The sequence below is a fragment of the Sinohyriopsis cumingii genome, chromosome 4, assembly GCF_028554795.1.
Source record: "Sinohyriopsis cumingii isolate HCF-2022 chromosome 4, ASM2855479v2, whole genome shotgun sequence".
In the NCBI taxonomy this organism is placed as follows: Eukaryota; Metazoa; Mollusca; class Bivalvia; order Unionida; family Unionidae; genus Sinohyriopsis; species Sinohyriopsis cumingii.
The window spans coordinates 118,598,753-118,622,800 of NC_142964.1; the positions used below are offsets into that span (position 1 = coordinate 118,598,753).

General features: G+C 37.6%; 1 protein-coding gene across 1 annotated transcript; it reads left to right on the forward strand.

The window, feature by feature from the left end:
* Window positions 1-13,175: 13,175 nt before the first annotated feature.
* On the forward strand, window positions 13,176-14,144 carry LOC149801979 (protein CFDP2-like). Its single transcript, XM_089956874.1, has one exon. It carries the CDS (start codon window positions 13,176-13,178, stop codon window positions 14,142-14,144), a length of 969 nt encoding a protein of 322 aa, XP_089813000.1.
* The last annotated feature ends 9,904 nt before the right edge of the window (window positions 14,145-24,048 follow it).

A 24,048-nucleotide genomic window follows, 5' to 3' on the forward strand; every position in this document is an offset into this window, starting at 1 on the left:
CTACGTATTGTAATTTTAGGTACTGACGGAGAAAGAGATACGGACAGAAATATATGTAGATAATTATATTCGTTGTTACGTAGATAGATCCTCGATTTTTCAGAAATAATAGTTTACGGTCTCAGGTGAATATTATTTGCATATTAAATCTGTGTCTCGACGCAAATTTCCTTTAAAATTTCAGCGTTAGATTTACCGTAAAGGCAAGTTGCGTATGCTAAAGGGATCCGAAATTTGTTGATTTTACCACAATTCCTACAATTTTCTCTCTCTCTCTCTCTCTCTCTCTCTCTCTCTCTCTCTCTCTCTCTCTCTCTCTCTCTATATATATATATATATATATATATATATATATATATATATATATATATATATATATATATATATATATATATATGTATGTATGTATGTATGTATATATATATATATATATATATATATATATATATATATATATATATATATATATATATATATATATATATATATATATATATATATATATATATATATATATGTGTGTGTGTGTGTGTGTGTGTGTGTGTGTGTGTGTGTGTGGTTCAAAATTCCGTCAATCTGTCTTAATTCGTAAATATTTCACACGACTCGAGTTGCGTTATAATAGGTCATCATGACGCACCAGCGATACCATTAATCAACCACTTTCACCAGGGTTAATCCATTTTGAAGAGGTCTTATTTTTCTCAGCCGTTTTCATGGATAAATCAATACACATTATTGCGTAAGAAACAACACGGCTGAAGATAGCGAAGCTCTCATCGATCTTAATTCAAACAATTCAATCTTCATCTAATTAATGTTGGTAATAAGTTATGTTTGATCCAAGGAACAGATCATTAAGGTATCTGCAAATGTAATTTGGTCTTTGATGTAAATTCTACGATGATAGATCATACCACAAATGCAGTTAGTAAACTGAATAAGTAGAACTATATCACGTCCCATGCTTCCATATATAGCAATGTGTGCACACTGAATTTAATGTCCATGTTTTTTATCTATCCGGAGGAGATTACCTTGGCGGGGGTGGGGACAGACATGTAGTGGTCAGCTATTCATTTTTGGGGGGTAGGAAACGATTTGTTTTTGTGAGGTGAAGTCTGGACGGGTGGGGAGTAAGTGACCCTTCCCCTTCCATATGTGCGGGCGTCCATGCACCCAGATGTGTAATGACAAAATCGAAGTAAGAAAGTTACCCGGTTTCTGAAGGCCAAAACTTGCAATGTCTGAGATACTGCTTTTACCCTCGTCTAGTCTACGTCTATAGTACAAATCATGTCAAATAATACAGCTGAGATGTTGCCACGATTTCTGTGTCTGAGTTAGAGTCAACCGAGGAATTTGAAGGACAGTTCATACCTGTGTGGGTCATGATTAATGCTGCCTATGTCAGTTCTAATAATCGAACACGGAATCACTCAAATCTTGATATTTTGCATTCCAAATCGATATGCATTTAGATAAATTATATCGTCTTGAAAAACATCCGCTTTGCAAAGAAGGATTAGGAATGACGATATAGTATGCATTTCGTTAATATTTATTCCATTTTACATTCAATGCAGGAAAAATGGATAGCTTGAAGTATTCTTTTTGTGTGGTAGGAGTTGGTGAGGTCGCCCTTTATTTAGGATGGCAAAAACAGGAGAACTGCACGAGGGAACCTGCTGCCATGAATAAGCGACTACATATCCTTCCACATGCTGGTGCAAGGAAACGAACACAGGACTTCACGAGTGCACAGTGAGCTACTTAAACACAAGGCTACATGAATGGCGTCCAGTACAGCGAGGAACATCTGTAATTTGTACCTCTTATTTTCCATTTTAATTTTAATTTAACTTAATTTTAGTTTTGTCGGCTGTGTTCATGTCAGGAGATAAATTGGCAGTGTTCGCGTAACGATACGCACGATACAGGGGCGATTCCAGTAGTTTCAATTACGACGCACAAGGTTCCAAATGGCAGCAGAGACATTATTGTTTCAGTGTTGTACAACAAAATCGATGACTGAAAGAAACTCCTGTGGACTAAGCGACGAGGTATCCCGGGCAAACCGTTGCAACAGACGCCGTTTAGATGCAACAAACCGTATGATAAAGTACAATAAATTATAGCTGTTATTTATTGCTCTGCACAAACAAGTCAATAACGCGTCTGGCCACGTTGAAACGCAATGGAGGACTGGAACGATATATGCTTATATTTATAGTCAATAATTATTGTTTATTTTTGTATGAACCACAATCGTTGTATGCTCTGCTTACATATACACAAAATACCATATGCAGTTATCCCCTCTTTGACTTCTTCACACACAACCATCGTGAATTTAGCACAGCCCTTTTTTAAATTTCTATCTCTATATAAATTTATAATGTATTTTATTTCATGAGAAATGTTGCAACAAACAATAAAATCTCTTTTGGGGGGTATATCTCGTTGAGACCATTGATTATGCTTTACACCGTTCGTTTACGTTTGCCTATGAGTTAGTTTTCTTTATATTTGTTGTGTTAATTTATTATCGGTTTATTATCTCATTTAATCTGTTATTCCCACTGATGAATAAAAGAAACTCTTCATCGTTAGCTTTGATGCAATTATAGCTAACAATCTGAACCATAAATGATGTTTTGTTTTTTTTTTTACTTATCGTTACTGTTCAAATTGTGGATGGCAGATGTTACTGTTCCGTTATATTTTGAAACCTTTTTTCGAATGATCGTAGCATGCATTGTTTTCAAAACATTTCCTTTAATTGCTGTGATACATTCTGTAATAGTGGAACATCCAAATCAGTTGTTATGTCTGATAAGCAAACTATTTCAGTTGCTATGCTATGTCTGATAAACAAATTATTTCAGTTGCTATGCCTGAGAAACAAACTATTTCAGTTGGTATGCTATGTCTGATAAATAAATTATTTCAGTTGCTATGTCTGATAAACAAATTATTTCATTTGCTATTCCTGATAAGCAAACTATTTCAGTTGCTATTCCTGATAAGCAAACTATTTCAGTTGCTATTCTATGCCTGATAAACAAATTATTTCATTTGATATGCCTGACAAACAAACTATTTCAGTTGTAATGCCTGATAAACAAAAACACCCATAAAACATCAAATAAACAACCCGACCTTACTTAAAAATAAATTTCCACTAGCAGATGGGCACCTTTGACAGGTCCTGGGGTACCTGAGTACTCAGCAAGGGTGTCCCTCTAGCTTAAAAATAACAATCTGTAAAACATACATAACCCACCCAAATACTCTCTAAAACCAAATTAATATACATGGATAGACAGGCGCTTTTGATACGTCCCTAGGGACCTGAATACTCAGCAAAGGTTCCCGTCTTCTTAAATCCCAAATATATCCTTAAAAAATCAACACAATTAATATTTTTAAAAAAAATCTTCTTCTCCTCTCTTCCTAGCCCTACATGAAAGACAGCCAAGGTAATACTGCGGCCTACTTCTTTGCTACAGACCATACTAACAATAAAGCAGCACAGTTTTCCATCCAACCCAGTTCATCTTTACAACAATTTCAGACACAAGAACCAAAACTCAAAATTCGTGCAAGTACATCCATTTAAACCAGTACCCTGGAGTGAGCGGACTCCTGCCTGCAGATGGTCGCATGCCTTCCTGGACACTACCTCCCTTGCCTCCGTCGGACACAAATAAGCGTGCAACGCGTGCATGAAACACCTAACATAAATAAAAGCAAAAATAAATGAATATGGAGTGGCACTATGGTGTCAGAATCCTTACACAATTCTATAAATAGGCCTACAAGAACTACCCAGTCCAGCAGCTAGTAGAAGCAGCTAACTACAATTTTACGCTACACAACTACCATTTCCCCGGAATTACCTGAGAGGAAAAAGGACTTCAGAAATGTAAAGAAGCAAAAGAAAAACGGGGAACTTTTGCTTTAATAGCCATTCTAAGGGCTACCAATATTGCCTCTTATCCAGGGAACAATTTTGGATTGGTATCCCGTTTCGATAAAACTTATGTACATCAACTTGACCATTCAATCCACCGCTTCAAAATTCAAACCTTTTATGACCTAACAGTGACCAAACTTTTTATATGTTTTTCAGACATATTAGTTATTAAAAATTTGTAGGGCATCTACAACGTACATTTTGTACTAGAATTTGTACTATTGTTAGGACGTATAAAAATTTTTATAACTTGTTTTGATTTGACCCAATTGCACAGGTGGCTAACACATTATTGGCATTTTTTATTGTCCATTAGTACAACAAGACTAAATTTGACTAAGTACGGGCTGGCGTTCTTCGGAGTGCACGATATCCATGGCTGGCTTGCCGAGTTCCTTGCCCTCTTGTCTCTCTCGGACATGGTATAACGGCGGAGATGTGGAACAATTTCCACCCGCCTAAAGCTAGGTGTCCCCATGTGACGTCATCGTTGCGACCGCTCGCAACGGGCGTTACATACTGCTTGGGTCGACACCTAGTACAGTCAATAACGGACTGAAATCAACTCTTTGTTAACATGAGTGTGTGTTGGGCCCATTCCCACTCATGAAAGCCCTTCATCCAGATCGTTACGGACATACAGTCCTACGACCTGACGGCTAAATTAGCAGTGCTCCTTGAGCACATAAACGGCTGGGGGATGTGACACTAGACACTAATTCCTTCCCCCAGTAACATTTAGCATCCCGCTGTGCGGAAATAAACCCGTAGCACATGCCCTTTTGGGCGCACGTGACGTAAATCCAAGTAATCAATCGATCAAAACTATTTCAGTTGCTTTGCCTGATAAACAAACTATTTCAGTTGTAATGCCTGATAAACAGACTATTTCAGTTGCTATGCCTGATAAACAGACTATTTCAGTTGCTATGCCTGATAATACACCTACGTCGGTTTAAACTGATTACATATCAGCCTCAACCCGTTTCTAAACTTTTTATATATCTTTGTATTTCTTTGATAGTATTGGACCTCATTGATCAAATAAGTTCTAATCTATTTAATTGTCTGAATACGTTATTTTGTTGTTGCCTCATATTGATTTTCTCTCATTTCCGTATAGATGCTATGCCATTTATTGAGCAACAACTTTGTCAGACAAAAGTTCATTTGCTATCAGATAGTAGATTGTGAACTGGTTAAAATAAAATGGAATCATTTCCTACAAAACATCATCAGTATCCATTGTTGATAGCAGACCAGTTGTAAAAGACAGATTTTTTTCTCAAAAGCTTACTGTAGGCAAAAGTAAGAGCAGAGTATTAAACATTGTTTTTCAGGGTTTCCTAGTAAGTTGTGCTGATAACATTTTTGTTTCGCTCGACATTTTCTAATTTTGATCTGGAGTTAAAAAGAAAACAGTAGATTTAACATTTACATATACTGTTCCAACAATTTTATCAAGTAAAAGTCCGTGTAACATCGTGTAGTTAGTTAATTATAAAGCGAATAACTGAAACTGGACTAAAAGGAAATATGTTCATTATGTATGTTTGATGGGGGCCTTAATTAAACACATGAAACAGATTCTTGAAAAAATGCTTTGTGTACCCATGAAAACATATTTAATGATGCAATGATAAACAGATTTAATTTTAAAAAATTATCACTCGACTTTTGTCAATTTATGTAGTATCAAAAGTTTGACAAATAATATTGCAGACCTAACATTCCGTGGAAATCATTTCTGGTATTGAATTGTGTAAATAAACTCTCTCATCGCCTTGGATAGTTGTATGTTGGTTGATGGTAATAGTCAACAAAAACATTTTCCCCCAAGATGCACCAAATAGCCACACCACAAACAATCAAATAAATGCTTGTTTTATCCTGGGTTTGTTTGATGTCTTTTACGCAATATAGTATCATATATTTGATGTTGTGTCTTGCATAGTATTCTGCGTTTTAGAGCCTTCGTGTTCTTTTTACATTCGTTCTTTTGAATTTTTATATTCAAGTGAATATTTCCCATGTTGATTCACAGGATGAACACTTAGCGGATCTTTTTGCTTAGGGAAGTTGCTTTCGCTAGTTTTTTACTTACCTTGTTTTCAATATGATTTTTCGCTTCTTCTTCATTGAGAAAGAAAAACTGAACGGTTAACGAGACACGATTTCAGGATGTTCAGAAAGCTAAGTGCACGTTGTCTTCCAATATTACTTTGAGTTTTAAAACTAATTTGAAACGTAATTGGTGAAACGAATGGGTACAAAGAAGTGTTTTGAATGTTAAGAAGTAAAATATGTCACCGATGTTTACACAAGAACTAGCCGTTATTGTGAACACTGTCAGACGCCATATGCACAAGTATTGAAATCTAATTGGTATAATCAACAACAGACAAAAGTACCAAATCATGAAAATCACAGAATATCAAACTTAGCAAAGAAAGGAAAATAAAAAACATAAAATCAGACACAACATTAAAGATATTTAGATGTATCGTCCTTTTTGGATTCTACCGAAGATGATTAACCTGAAGGTGTTAGTGATTGCTACTTTCACATTGATTATATCATACCGATTGCCTCCTTTGATTTGTCTGATCTTGAACATCAAAGGAAATTTGCTGCTTGTCACACGCGATACATTACAGCATGTGAAAACAGGTAACATAAAATTAATGGCAATGCATAGAGGATCATGACAAAACTGTAATAATTCAAGACGTAGCATTTAGAATATTTTGTTCAACTGTATTGTCTAATTTATTTCCCTTGTTACTCTTTACTGATATTCTTATAACAAGAACTATTGTAACAACAGACGGTGAAGTCAGCACTGCATTGCGAACAAAGCAACAATGATATATTGTATGTACTAAGTAGCATTTAACATTTTCAGAATCTTTATTTTCTGTTGATCTTTTTAAATGAGTATTTTTGAACGTTATCGAACTAGCAGATAGAACCAAATCTGTTTTAAACCCTAAATTCCTGTTATTCATATTATAAGTTTGCTTTTTATTGATAGCACACTAATAATTAATAACAGCTCAAAATCTGTAATGAAACTTTAACAGTTCTTGCATTTACGAAGATGACAGGCATCTTATTGAATTTACACCTGATTCCAACATTTTCTCAGTTTAGTTATTATTGGCTATCTCTTTGTATGCTATATTTTTGTTTGTACTTGTAATTCCAACTTGATTTGTATCCAATTCTTTTTCTAATTGTATCTTATCCACTTCCTCATTATTTAAATAATGAAAAAAAAATTCTGGCAGAGGGCTATACAGATTTTTACATGAAAATCATGAAGGCTACATAACAGATGAAAATAACATAACCAGTCATTTGAAAATATTAAATCATATTTAAACAATTATAATCTATCAATAGACAGCGTCACAACTCATGTACAATCAGAACGTACAAATTTCAGTGTTCATCAGATATTAAAATATTATTCTTTCATAACATTTACAATGATTGTCAAGAATTTATCAACAGATATGCTAAAGCTGCAATCATAGGTTAAATAAAATGATGGCAAGATGTATGGAGTATTAAAAAGAAGGTTGGAGATCAATAAAAATTATGCAATACTAAGAAACGTGACAGGGTGTTTTTATTAGGTATTGGAATTTCTTGTGGACAAATTAAGTGAACCGTTTTTACTGTATATATGACTTGAAAACGATTTATTACCAGTACATACAAAGATGATGTGTTTTATTTCATTGCCAGAACACACAGAAGCAAACCCATGGCTGGTTACGGACACGGTGCAACACGCAGAAGAAATATAGTGTAAATACCCTCTTTACCTACTATTTTCGATCAAACAACCAGTGCAATATCCTGATAAATAAAAACACAAATAATAGACCCAAAGAAACACAAACTAGATATCACAATGAATCGCATGAAAGTATAACATTATCTGAAAAAAAATGTTGAACGTTACTGAAAATGTTAATAGTGAATTCAAAAAGGAAATGGAGACACTGGTGAATTAATGTGCAAATTGGAGAGAAAATTTGGTTGTTTCATTCCAGTGATCAAGCAGCGGTTAAAACAAAACAACAAAAAAGCCAAACACAAGGGCAATAGTGATTTTATCAGTTAAGAAGAAACAAGGATAGGAGGATAGACTAAATCTGTTCAAGTTGTAGGCTCAAACCTAGAAATTTTTAATCTAGAACTCGAACGCCTTGACTAACACAGAGATAAGAATACACGCATAAATTAAAAAAGAAATTGGCGATACTGAAAAAATATTATAAAATCAATTCGGACAAAAATATATTAAGTCAAAATTTGGAATTATCCAAAAACTAAAACATATTTACAAGTCCAACATGGAACAAATTACAGAAATGATGAAGATGTAAACTGTTAATTAAAGAAAAGGTGTAACAATCTATCTACATATCTAGGAATCACAAGATCAACATTTGCTGTCAATGTGGAAAATTATGTAAAAGTTCCCTCAGCTGGTTGTGCTGTTAGTCTGTCTCACCTTCCTATCCACAGTAAATCATTTCTTGGCAAATTAACAAGTGCTTAACATTGATATGTACCGGTTTCTACTCATTGTCTACTGGATGCCTGTTTCATGAACATTCTGTAAAGTGGGCATGCTCGTGCATGGTGCTTTATGTTTATCGATCCAGTATCATTAAACATCTGCGTGGATGCTGTGCATGATTGAACGACAAACTTTTCGACGCTGATTTGTGGTTTTATGATATGTTCTCCTTGATGCTGAATGAGGAAAAAGAGTTTCTAATAAAAACACAAATCCTAATTTGACAAACTGTAACGACTATGCTAATCTTTCTCGTTGCTAATCAATGCTACAAAGTGTGAATTAGATTTACGTACAAAATACAGGTCCGCCCTTAAGGCAAGGTGGTTGCCTTGAGGCCCGCGTTTTTTGAGGGCCTGCGCTCCAATTGATAAAAAAAATACAGGCATGCAGCAACTTCACCGGCCGGGCCCCTCTGCTACCGTGACACCTTGGGCCTCGCTAACTATAAACTTGCAAAATAAATACTATTTCAGTCCTATTTCCGTTACCTGTGTAGACAAGCTCTGTTTTCTAAGCTGGAGGAGAAGCTCTCTGCTCAAAAGAGCATTGGCGTAGCTGTGATTACAAAGTTAGACTGACAAGAATATATAGTTACTGGGATAAAAAATGAATTCCCACTTTTAAAAATTTCTTGTAATTCAAAGGTAAATAACAAAATGTCAAAAGTTTAATAAGAACACTTTGGTGTAATCCAGATGCATTTATTCTTAATTTGTTTTTATTCCTCTCTTCTGCTTAATTAATACATTGTATGAAAACAAGTATTCCTTGGATAATCGCCATGCTGCACTAAAAAGGCAAGATACAATATTGGATTGTGAAATATATACAGCTAATATAAACCTCTGTTTCAAAATTTGCATAACTTGAAAGTTTTGACACATTTATTGCCACACCAGGCTGCACATTCTAACAACTTAGGCCTCTTCCAAATAGACACGTAGATCATGAAGGACTTGCAAATATAGGTATATCGTTATGCGTCAATCAGAAACACAGTGCATTAAGAATCATGAAAAATGACAAAATTTATACAAGTAGAGGGAAAGAGTGGAAGAAACAAATAAGGAAAGACAATACAAAATAAACGTAGAACAACTAATATAATGAAGAGAAAGTGAGGGGGAATGGGGTGGGGAGAAACGATATAGTTACAGTGTTCGGCAGAAACTTATTTGTAAAATATAAAATCATATTGTGTTCAGCAGAAAGATAGGCCTAGCACATCACTGAAGAAGTCTCGTCATTAACTTTTGGTCCACCAACTAACAAGAAAAGGTGGATTAGCTTGTTGTATATTGCATCTTCATTTATGGCTCATTCTTGGTTCCCATCTTTTAACACCACATTTCTTTCTCTCACAAAAACCTTCAATGTATCTTTGCATTACTTACATACAAGACTCCACTGAACTTAAAATGTGATCATCAACGATACGTATTTTATATTACACATTTATGAAAACATTTAAAAGGGTTAAAGACTCGTTACTCTCATTTTATCTGCTCATAAGGGAAACGGACATTTGTGTTGATAAAACACCTGACACTAATTTCATGTTTTTTGCCGTCACTCGGTGGATTTAAAAGGTAATCCGCTCAAGAGTATCTAAGTTGAGTAAACACACTATAACAAAGTCGCTTAAAGCACTGCTAATTAATGATGCTGGATTTGTTTGTTTGGAGCGTTTTGATTGTCTGATAATTTGGGTGCTTATCCTAATGTGCCGTCAAACAAGCATATGTGACAGTTATCGACGACCACTTAATGTAGTAGCACAGATGTGAAATGAAAAAGACAGATATAGATTCAAGCATTCGGTATGCCCAGACAGCATTAGCGAGATAAGACAGATAAGGTGATTAGGTATGAACTTGTTTTAAAATGGGTGGGGGTGGGGGGCTTTTTTCCCGGACTAGCTCCTTTGAAAAGGTGTTCCATTAAAAAAAATGTATAATTCCGAACGTCTGGCAATGGGAGTTTCCACTTAACACTTAGACTTTTAAAATGATTATCCGACTGAAGAAACAAAATGTTGTTCGTGTGCATTTGTCTTGCTATGAGCTTGTCAGGTGTTTTGCTCGATGTATACATAGATGACGACATGATTAATGTGATTTTTGCAACGTTTCCTCCACACCTAATCATGTCCTTAAGTTAATTGTTCGATAGGTTCGTTTGCATAGCTTTTCGATAGGCCCACCCACCCTTCTAAAATATGGATATACCTTCCTGTTTGTTTGTACAAGCCTTCCGATTTAAAAAACGAAAAGCACAAATGAGAAAAAAGATGCTCAGAACTTAATAAGTTAATTTATTGATTTATATTTTCAAACCTGGTTGTATGCGGGGGCGGGGACTAATACCGTTTCACTCCAAACGGAAGTTTTCAGTGTCTATGTGTTAATGGATTATCCAGAGGGTTTACATTAACGTGCGGTACTGCGTTTGAAGGGAAACAATTACACTAAAGGAGTAGTGAGTGTTTTCATTTAAACGACAAAATGTGTCACTTCAGTAGAAGTAGTTGTCAATGAAGTAATCTTTTATGTTGGATAAAAATAGTTTATTACATTATTTTCGCAAAGATAGTCATAAGAAAAAAAGTCAGAGAAGGAAAATTCATGTGAAAGTAGAGGGATAAAACGTAACGTTGCTACCCAGTCTGAGAAAGCTAGAGACGCAAGCTCGACTCTGGTAGCAAAAAATGTCAAATATGACATAACCAAGAGACGAAGAAAATTAGGCTGATAACTACCCATGGCTTGAATTCATCGACTCTGAATGAAATATGTTTGCAAGCAATCTTCAAATCGGCACAGGTTGCAAATTCAGCCAGCATGTTCAGAAAATCCCTGATGCTAGAGTTGCTAACACTCCACTAGGAAAGGCCATGTTAAAACTAAATGAGAATGAAATGGACAGAAATGCACGACAGCTCTCTTTAGCATAGCCTACAACCATGACTAACATGCTAAACCATTTTAGAAAAGTGGAAATGATGTGTTCACTCTAGGAGAACAACGGTTATAAACTTGATGATATTTATAGGAACATACAAAGGGCAAGAGACTGTCTTCTGTCAACTGATCAAGTCTTGAGGGAAGAACATAGGGGGAGGTCTGAATTCCAGTAATTTCTTTTCCATTGCTGATGAAAAGTACTGATGCTGCCAAATCGGGGCAAGAAATAATGTATATTAGATTCATTGACAACATGAAAAACTACACATAATTAAGCCCTTTATAGAAATAAACATATTCTATATAGTTTCTTTTGTTTTTAATATTGTTTAAAATACACGCATCTTCACTAACATAGGAAAGAGATTCAATTTGGGGACAAAATGCAGCTGGGACAAATGAATTTTCTGAAAGCACTTGTCTTGGTAGAAATTTATTTTATGTGCTCTGAGTACTTCTTTCGAAATTTATACCGCGTGTTGCATTTATGAACCTACCTTACATACATATATTATATGTCATGAGAGAGAGAGAGAGAGAGAGATTAATAACAAAAAAAATTATCACTGTCGTTACGTTGTCGCACTTAGCCGTCTAGAGACTAGATTACTATCTGTTACAGATGTTTTTCGAGATAAAATAATGTCTAGGCATTATAAAGGACTCTGGATAGAGGTAGCACCTTTTTTGTCTGGCAGCTGCATTCTCTGAGTGGATGGACGCAATGGTTTTCATCCATCTCCCAAATCTTTCACGTCTGCCTCCAAGAAGGAATCATTCCCGGCATACCCTGGTAGAGCGCTTCAGCCAGCTGGCGGGACAAACGACGTTATGGGGGTGATGTTAACACTGCATCACTAGGCGTATGAACTTATGTTAACAATGCATCACTAGGCGTATGAACTTCTACAGAGAAGTCACCGGCTAGGGCGGAAGGCTCTACAGATCAACGGAAAAGTGGTCGGGACCAGGGCGCACCATATGTATTAGTGGATCGCGGCTGTGGCTGACCAGCTATGGTTTGAAATACAGTTAAGGCAGATCTCTTCAGCCATGGTTGGCCATCTGCCTAGGAGAGGGAAACTCCGACATAAAACCTACGGCCTGTGGACCTCGCTGTTACCGTCCTGGCTTGCTGAGCCATCGCAGATGAACCCCAGGTTTAAAGGGTGGGGCCAGTTTGCGCAGACTGCACTCCAACTAAGAGCTCCACTGCGCAGGCATGAAGGAACTGTCTACTGTTTACTTTCGACTCTATCAAACCCTGCAGAGATGGGGAAGAGGCGAAAACGGCAGGTGAATGATGTGACTGGAATCCGCAGTCCGAATTCTACATCCAGGCGACTCAGGCCTTTGACCGTCTGGTGTTGATCCGGAGACAACATCATCACCTGGCAGCAGCCTGAGTGACCAAGCAGCCTTATCTAGGGACAGAACTGCTTGCTCCGTATGGAGAGGGGCCTAGAAAATGTGGCCTAACGAAAGCTCGTCTTCTTACCCCCCCCCAGTTGGCCTGCTGAAGCCAACGGGCATCTTCCGACGCGGTCGAAACATTACAGAAAAAACAAGGCATGCCCCACCTGCCTCACATCGTAAGAAAAGACTAAAACTGTCTTATTGGAACATCAGAACAATGCTAGAATCAACCGACAGCAACAAACCAGAACGACGCTCTGCCTCAATCGCACACGAACTCTCTCGCCTTGGTGTTGACATTGCTGCACTTAGCGAAGTCCGCCTTTCAGAGGAGGAAAGTCTGAGAGAACTCGGCGCTGGATACACCCTTTACTGGTCAGGAAAATCAAAGACTGAAAAACAACTTTCAGGAGTCTGTTTCATGGTCAAGGACTCAGTAGCCACAAAGTTAACAAACCTTCCCACTCGTCACACCGACCGCATCATGTCCATGCGTCTCCCGTTCGGGAACCAACAACACGCCACACTCTTCAGTGTATATTCTCCAACACTCCAGGCAGATCTTTCTGAAAAGGATACATTATACGTTGACCTGCGCAGACTTCTCAAGAGCGTCCCAGAGAGCGACAAAATAATCATCCTCGGAGATTTTAGTGCCAGAGTGGGTCGAGATTCAGACGCATGGAAAACCATTCTTGGGAAACATGGCGTGGGTAGCTCCAGTGAAAATGGGCGCCTGCTTCTTGAATTTTGCGCAGAATTACAGCTCACCATCACAAAAACTATATTTCAGCAGAATAACGGTCTGAAAACGATATGGATGCATCCTGGATCAAAACACTGGCACCTAATCGATTACATCATAGTACGCCAGAGGGACTTAAAAGACGTCCTTCATACCAGAGTGATGCCCAGTGCAGAGTGCCACACAGATCATCGTCTTGTCCGATCCAAGCTCGACTTCCATTTCAAGCCTAGGCACAGACAACAAGGAGGTACCCCGAGAAGGAAGCTCCAGATCCAGAACCTTCTGTGTGCAGACGTCAAGGCAGAATTTCAAGACAGCCTGCAGTCAAGACTTGAAAAACCTAATTTTCCGCCAGATCTACCTCCGGAAGAGACGTGGAATCACACTAAGGCTGCCATTCTGCAAACCTCAGAAGAAATCCTTGGATTCCCCACTTAGAAAAACAAAGACTGGGTTGATGAAAACAACCAAGAAATCCAAGAGCTGCTTGCCAAAAAGAGATCATCGTACCAAGCCCACCTCGCTCAACCAATCTGTCCACAAAAGAAAGCAGCCTTCCGACTTATATGCAGCTCCCTCCAGTGCAGACTCCGAGACATACAAAATGAATGGTAGACAAAGCTTGAAGAAAGAAATCAGCTGTACGTTGACACTGGTGACTACAAGGGGTTCTACGAAGCGTTGAAATCAGTGTATGGTCCTTCCTTCCAAATACAGATCCACCTACAGAGTGCAGATGGTCAAGAGCTACTCACTGACAGGGAATCTATCCTGAACCGATGGTCAGAGCACTTCCACATCCTCTTCAGCACTAGCCATACATTCCATGAGGCAGCTATTAATCGCATCCCACAACATATACTAAAGATGGAACTCGATGAGGCACCCACACTGCAAGAGACTATAAAAGCTATAGAACAGTTCAAGACTGGAAAGGGTGCAGGAAATGATGGTATCCCGCCAGAGATGTGGAAGAGTGGAGGCCCAGCATTGCACACCAAGCTCCATGAGTTCTTTATTTGCTGCTGGGAGCGAGGGAAACTTCTACAAGACCTTGTACAAACAAGGAGGAAATGTCTGACTGCTCAAACTACCGTGGGATAGTTCTGCTCTCCATTACAGGCAAAATCTTTGCTACAGTGTTGCTGAACAGACTGGTGCCCGCCATTGCAGAAGAACACGACCCAGACAATCAATGTGGCTTCAGAGGCAATAGGGGTACAACTAACATGGTGTTCGTCCTGAGTCAGATCCAGGAGAAATGTCGAAAACAAATAAAAAGGACTGTACGTCACATTTGTAGACCTGACGAAGGCATATGACACGGTGAGCAGAACTGTAATGTGGAAAATCCTTGTAAACCTCGGCTGTCCTCCAAAATTCTTTACTGTGGTCATCCAACTACATGAAGACCAGCTTGGTCAGGTCAGAAACAATAACGATATGTCACAGACCTTCCCCATCGCAAATGGCATGAAATAGGGTTGCGTTTTAGCCCCCACACTGTTCTCAGGAGCTTGCCGGTTCTTTGGACTTGAAGTCAGTCTTAAATAAAATGAGGTACTTTAAAAGCCTGCTCCCAAGGAAGAGTAACGGCCACCAAGCATCTTCACTGACCAGACAGAGCTAAATGTAGTCCACCAGTTCACCTACCTGTGCTATGTAACATCCTCTGATGCCAAGATCGACAAAGAAATAGACAACAGACTGGCCAAGGCCAACAGCGCCTTCGGCAGACTCTATAAACGAGTGATGCATAAAGCCAGTCTCAAGAGAGATACAAAGATCAGCGTCTACAGAGCTGTCGTACTAACCACCGTCCTATATGGCGCCGAATCTTGGGTTACATACAGCCGCCACCTCTGCCTCCTTGAACGCTTCCATCAGCGTTGCCTCCACACTATACTCAACATCCACAGCAGCAGGGGGGCGAACAGACCAAGGCCATTTTCCAAAATAAAGGCTTCTACGAAAACTTTGTTCGAAGAAATGCTGATTTCATAAATAAACGCTTCCACGAGATATTAAATATTTGATCCTACTATGATATGACTATATTTAGGTCAGGCCCCCACCCCGCTGCTATCGTAAAAAAATTAATTTATAAATTAATCTTAATCAGAGGAGCGCGAACAGACCAAGGCCATATTCCAAAATAAAGGCTTCTACGAAAACTTTGTTCGAAGAAGGGGCTGATTTCATAAATAAACGCTTCCACTAGATATTAATTCCCCCCCCCCCCGCTGCTATCGTAGTAATTATTTTTTATCAGAATATTCTGTCAAGGCCAACTCGATATCTTGATCGAGGATCATGTAAATTTATTGTTACAATCCGTGTGGAGTTGCTTGAGCGCGACTAAAAAAGTTTTTGAATTTATTTATATCCATGTCGCCGCTGCACCAAGTTTGATGAATATTTCGTAACGTGTGCGTGTCAACGCCGTTAAAAACCGCTAAAATGTTACAATTATCTCTAATTACTTTTGATATCTGCGTGTACCGTTGAGTTACATAAATAACGTCGGTGTTTTTATGTCTGCCTCGGGAAAATATTCTTGCTGGATTCGCTTGTTTATCCAACATCACGTCGTCGTATACAACTAAATTATTAATAGATCCGTCAATGAAATCAACTGATGGAGCTTCTTCGATGTCTGTGATAAACTCGATAACGTCGTCGTGTTCACTTATTAATCGCGCATTTTCATTAAAATCTTTTAATACCTGATAACTTTGTTGATCATCAACGGACGGTGCAACCAAATACAACTTGTCCCATTTCAACCATCTCATTATCAAGTTCAACAACAACTGAGTTTTACCCGACCCAGATGGACCTATTATTATCATTCTAATAGAATTTGGTAGCGCGGCGTGATGTTTAACCAGTTCGTGTTTTTTTTTTTGTGGCTGAAAAATCAATTGCATTCATGGTATAATTATATCATGGATTTATATTGTGTGAAATATGAAACCCGTACACCAAAATAAGATTTAACTACGGTTGTTACGCGCAACAATAGATCGGCCGTTACTGGTATATGTGCAAAATGTGGCACGAAAAAATGTAGATTTACTTCATCCGGTCAGAAGCCAGTCAAAGTGAGAAAAGTTAATAAAAAAAAGCATCCACGGCGGTGACATCACAACAAAGTTAGCGTCGTTGCCAGGATATTTTTGGTCTGAATATCGCGGAAAAAAACATCTTCCCGGATATAATTATTGTGGTCCTGGAACTCGACTCGATATCAGACTTGATAATCAAGATCAACCAAACCGCGGTGAGGATCCAATAAACGCAATTGATCGGGCGTGTCTCGCTCACGATATAGCTTATCGAAGTAAGGATTTGCAACAGCGACATCTCGCGGACGTGAAACTAATTCACACGCTAAATTCTATAAAAGATAAATCCGTCAAAGAAAGATTAGCTAGCTGGATAATTAACACCGCGATGAAAAGCAAATTAGCGCTAGGTGCCGGTATTTAAATATTATGGAGGCAATTTATTATTCTCCTGCTGGATTTTGGAAAGGTAAAACAGCTATCAAAAAACTTGCCAAGGCTGCTCGAGTAAAACCTGCTACGGCCGCAGCATGGCTATCTAAACAAGCTATCTGGCAAATTTATTTACCGCCGCCTAAACGAATTGAATACGCACACTTCGATGTCAGTGTTCCTAACGAGGTTCATCAGGCTGATATCATGTTCTTACCGCATGATACCGTTAACGGTAACACATACAAATACGTGTTAACGATAGTTGACATTGCAAGTAGATACAAGGAAGATACTAAAACAGCCACCGAGGTCGCGAACGTATTTGAAAAAATTTATCAACGAGGACCATTAAAATGGCCACAGCTGCTTCAGGTTGATCCTGGCAGAGAGTTTTTAGGTGCGATATCATTTTTGATGAAACAAAATAATGTCAAAATACGACGTGGAAAGGTTAATATTCATAACGATCAAGCAATTGTCGAACGGTTTAATCGAACACTTGCTGAACGATTATTTGGTTATCAATACGCGATGGAGTTTATTCAGAATAAACGATCTCACGAATGGGTTGCAAGATTACCTGGTGTTGTTGCAGCAATAAATAATGAACCATCACGAGCAATATCAATGAAACCATCAATTGCGATCACACAAAAAAATATACCAATAAAAAGACGTGATTTTTCAACACGGCCAGTGTTGGGTGATATCATTGTACGATATTTATATAAGCCTGGCGAGGCTGAGGGCCGCAGAAAAAGAGCAACAGATCCTATTTGGAGTACAACAACACACAAAATATCTACCGTGACAAGATCGTCAGGTAGACCAGCAATTTATGAACTTGATTCACTTGCTCCTCAACGTGGTTTTACTCGTGAGTAATTACAAGTAATTCCCGCAGATACTCAATTACCGCCTCAATCACTTAGATAATCAATTCCACGTCGAATACATTCTAAACACGCTAGAGTGATATTTTCTCGCGTATGACCTAGATGATTATTTTTTCTATCTACGGTAAATTGCCTTGAATGATTTTTCTGATATTTCCATGTCATTATACAATTACAACCGGAACAGTGGTTGTTCTGTTGTCGTCGAAGCGATATTATATCATCGACATCCAAGTCGAATTTGCAATCCTTTTTTTTAAATCAAATTGTTTATAACCGAATATTTTTTTCTTTATTATGTAATCGTCAATTTTGTCGTCGATAATTAATCTGTCTAAAACGATACGTCCTAGTTGAGATATTTTTCTCACTCTTGATACGGCTAAATAAACTAAATTGGACCATTCGATGCGATCATCAACAATCCAAACCCGAGTATCGGTTATAGTTAGTCCTTGCGACGAGTGAATTGTCATAGCATATCCTAGCGTCCAGGGAGATTTTTCTGCGTTTAGTGCTTGCTCGACAAAATTGATATCAACTGCGACGATATCATTTAATACCAAATTTTTTTTTTCTCGACTCTGTCGGTGGACCTGGAACATCGACGTCAATATTTTTTGTCGTCGAGTATCTGCTGGCCGATAACATAACGGCACCGGCAGCAATGGAAATTTTTTCTGATGTAATTTAAATAATTCTTGTTGAAGCGCATCACGAACTATTTTTCTGTTAGCAACTATTAAATCATTTGGCGCCCACGTTGATAAAAAATCTTTCATTGATGTTTCAGGAATTATTTCCCGCATCACAACACATTGAGTTTTATTTGATTGTAATCGAATTAGTTTTTTTAAATTCACTCAACTGCTCATCAAGAGATCTATAATCGGTATTAACCTCTTCGTAGTAATCAACAAAATTTTTTAACCACTCGTGAGGAGATTCTCCATCAATAGGCGATGGGTGACCATGATCACCGCACATAATTATCGCGGTATTTCTCGTTGATAACCAATCTATAAACGTTTTTAGTATATCCGCGACACAGTGCAAATCTCATCCCAGATAATAACATTGTTTATATATTTTTCGCCCATTCGTGAAGAATTCCATGTTCCGCCGTTGTATTTGAAAAAACTATGATACGTGCTAGAATTAACGCCGCGCTGCTTCATTTCTCGCGCTAATCGATGTGTTGGCGTTAACACAATCACGTCAGAGTTTTTAAATAATTCTATGATTCTTGTCGTTTTTCCGACCCACCTGGTCCGTTTACGTAAACGATTTTATACCTCGCGATGGGATCGTACACAGATGGCGCTGATGAAATTTCTAAAATACTATTGCAGTAGTATTTATCTTCAACCGCTACGTCAGCTTGTTCACAATAAGCAAGAATACTCTCGTCCTTGATTCTCCACGTGCCCCATGAACCATCGCCGGTTAAATTCGTTAGCGCCGATAAATGTTTTCTGTCAGTGTAAAATGAATCAGTTGCTACTCTAACCGCGTCACTGGAAAATCTATTTATCATTGATAATAAATTTATACTTGCATACGCGAGCATCGATGATCTTAAATGAGTATACTGCGGCGATTCTCCTTCAAGATAACTAACTACGGTACCTAATTTTGTTCCGTCGCTGAGATAAATACTTTCTCGATTATAAAATACACCTCTCTCGGCGGTATCGGCAATTATAAAATCTAACTCGGCTTCGTCCATAATCAATCTACAATGATGTCGTTGATGATCATATGCGCCGCCCTGAGTAAATTTACCAATTATTTTTCTTCCTAAGTCTTTTGCATCACTGTATTCCGTCGGCAACCAAACTGCGGTTTGTTTTTGATATGAAATAATTCCTTCGCTGACCATCAACGACGTTAACATGTCACAATCTAGCATGTATCGTAATAAAACTATTGGAGCCCATTGTTGTTCTGAAAAATGTCGTCTAAACCAAACATAACAAATTTTATGTAAATTAACAGCGAATTCAAACGATACAACGCGAGCAAACCCCGTCACGGAAAAATCTGGCAGCGTACCATTAATTGCCACACGAGTCATTTCGTCGCAGGGATGTCCAAATTGTTCAAAGTATTTGGCACACTCGCCTAATCCTAAAAAGCTTCCAGGGTAACACGCAATCATGTCAAATGATATCATACTGGCGCAATTATATTCGGTATTCCATAAACCGCCGTGACCGTATTCGATACAACTCGCCTGAACATCTTTGAGAAATTCTCGTCGCGTTGGTTTCCATGAGTTTTTTCCACGGCGGCGTGAGCAACAACCGATGGAACGGTAAAACAATTAACAAGTAAATTTTCATTTACTGAATATTTTTTTTGCTATTTCTTTCATTGTCATGTAATGATTCACTTCTGTACATGTCACCGTTAGGTCGTACAAACTGATCATATCGTGTATCGCTGGAAAACAACCAAACAGATACGGGATCGGATTTACTTATTTTATAAATAAAATCAAACATCTCCGCGGATTTCTCTGCGGTAGAATTTTCTACTACAGATTTTTCTGCCATAGAATTTTCTGCTGGATAGAATTTAATAATGCGATCTCGCGGGAATACTGTGACCGCGGACGTCCACGCATGAGAATTATGATCAACAATTACAATTGGTGTTCCTTTAGATATATACGCGGATGAATATAAAATCTCCCCCGATAACGTTTTTACCGTCATGGGAAATTTTAATCTCGTCGATAACGCGGCAACGTCATTTATTGACGCACCATCAATAATCGATTCCGCCCACGTCGTTATTTTTTCTCTTCGTAAATCTGTTAAACCGTTTCCGCGTTTCGCATTTGTAAAATGTTCCATTACTCGTTCGGCTACACAACTTATTTTTACTGACATTTTCATCCGAGCAAGATTCTCCACGGCGGGTTTATTTAGTCGATAAATTCCATAAACAACCGCGGTAACAGGATACGCTCGCATATAATACGGTTTATCGATGCCGGTTAATAAACCACCTCGAGAGCTGCTGCTTACCGTGACAGATTTTTTCCACCAATTACAGGATCTCGTTTATCACGAGTAATCCATACATCATTTTCATTATAAACAATAAATTTTATCCTGAATATAAACTTATCATTGCCAAGTGCACCAATTATTTTTTTAGCTTGTGTATCGTTCATTGTGTGATCGATACCGGTTGTTTTCCACGTCGACCACACATGAGCTGCACCGTCATCGTAAAATTCTTTTTTGGCACGATTTACTTCAGGTAAATCCTATTCAGCGTCATCAAGGTCAAATAAACTCGTGTTATATTTTAGACAAATATCTAAATAAATAATGAATCAATGCAAATGGCTAATGGTCGGTTCATTTACTTGCTGCAAGAAATCGTGTCGAGGTGAATTCTGCGGAATACATTCAGCATATATTTGTCGAGGTTGCATTGGACCAACTAGACGTATCAGATGCGATGTTGGAATACGCGGAAAAACTCGAATATGCGCACGCCGCGGTGGGAAACGCTATCGAGAACTTAAAAGACATTAATGCAAAAAATCAACCAGTAGCAATATCGCTATCAGATGCGAGAAGGATTATCTAAACAGGTTTTCAGACAAACCTTGATTTAGACAAATGATAATTACTATATGGATACAATCTTCAAGAAGCATCCTATCATTGATAACTATGAAGCATCCTGGAACGGCACAGTCAGACATTGTAAATTGAAAAAAATCAGTTGGTAACGTTGATAAATTTGGCTATATCAAATTTACCGTCGGTGGAAATAAAACTTATTTTAATCATAGATTTATTTATGAGTGTTTTCACGGACCAATAAAAGATGGTCTAGTGATTGATCACATTGATGGAAACCCACTTAATAATTCCATAGATAATCTTCAGGCGATTACACAGAGTAAAAGTTTATCACGAGGAAATGTTGGTGGACGCAGAGTTTCTAAAGCAGTAAAATCAATAAACGAAGAAACCGGCGAGGAAATATATTTTCAGTCAATGAACGCCGCTGGTAAATACTTTGATATTAAACCAGCGGTGGTACGATATGTTGCAGAGCGAATATATAAATCGGCGTTCTCATATCGGTTCGGAAGCTGGATTTCATTTAGTTATTATCCTCTGATATTAGATAAATAAATCAAAATATTTTATTTTAGAGATATGAATTAATATATAATGATCGAAGAAAACATCAACGACATAATTAAATCCATTGAGGTGTTAAAAATCAAAGAAATACCATTATCAGATGAACTAGACACTGACAAGATCACTGAGGATTTTGAAACATTAATGCAAAACAAACAAGAAGGTCGATACGTGTTGTGGTCCGAGTATAAATTTATAAAGAAAATTCAATCGGCGATGTATCGGTCACTAGCAGACATCGATGAAACAGCGATAGCGGAGTTTACTCCGTTGGCGCGCGCAGTTGAAAAGATCCGATCGGAGCTGTCTGACGAATACGAGGCTAAAAAAGTAATTAGTACTCGTGCGCGACAACTAAGAAAATTAATAGATAATGAGAAGCAGTAAATGTGAAACTAAAAAAAATTATTATTCATCTGAATTTATTGATTTTTTAGTAAAAAGACCTGAGAACATTTTATGAATTTTGACTAGTAATTTACCCGTCTGAAATCATTTTATTCAGTAATTCATGAAATTATTATTCAAAATTAAAAAGAAATGTTTTTTTGTCATTTTTGTCGGTTTTTTTTTTTTTTTTTTTTTGTTTGTTTGTTTTTCACGTATACAGCTACGATTGCACCAGTAAATTTATACTTAGTGTCTCACCGCGTAAATCAAGCAGGTTTCCACTTTGATCTGTCAGTGAAAAATTTATTTTTGATAATAAACTATTATGACATCGCAGATAAACTGGATTAATTGGTTCTTGTATGATTAAAAAACTTGGTGGTTCTTTCGGTGAGAACGAATAGAGAACAAATCCCTGCCGGGCTTGATCTGACACTGATGCATCGGCGCTGTAGCTGTTTTCGACGATGTCGCAATTGAGATTAACAGCGACGATAGTTATTTATATTTACAACCTCCGGCGAAATATGTCTGCCACCGCCAGATGAACCATTATCACGCATTAAAATAGTTGCTGGCGGTAACATTTTGTTCCACAATGATAACTCATAAAATAATTCATCAACGGTGTCAGTGACGGAATTTTTTTAACTCATCTACGTTATATCCAGGAAATTTATAATTTGGTAACGTTTCCTCAGTTAGCGAATACGCGTCTAAATATTTTTGCTTATTTTTTTTATCTTTATCATTAATTACTAACTGAATTATTCGCGTGTGTACATATTCCATGTCGGCCGCGAGTTGATTTAATATCTCTACGTGTTTGATAATCTCACCACATGAACTAAATATATTAAAAACACACTCACGAAAAATTCTTTTTAACAGATTTATTTGTTTTTTTTTATGTCCTCATTAATTTCTTTAAAACATTCAAAAAATTCACTCATCTCAGCTGATGTACCTCTTCTGGCTGGTCCTCCATTAATTTTTTCTCCATAAAAGCTCCATAATATTTCATCTTTTCCTCTGAGAATAAAAAGACCTCCTGCGGTTGTATCTTTCATCGAGAGTAATTTTCTTTTGTATTTTGGATTAAGATCATGATAAGATTGCCTGTCTGTGATTATATCAGATTTTTTAAGTTTTGGCGGTGCTGGCGGCGCGACCTCTGCCAGCCCAGTACGGTTCTTATTGAACTCGCATAAATATCTACGATGTAATTTGAATTAATTTCGATGACCGAAGTTATGCCACTGAATTATTAACAAAATTTAACGATATCTCCTCAGATGGTTCCTGATGTCCATTTATTCGCAATGATATTTCGCTGGCATTAAAATTATCAAATATCATATGACTAGCTTTCTGA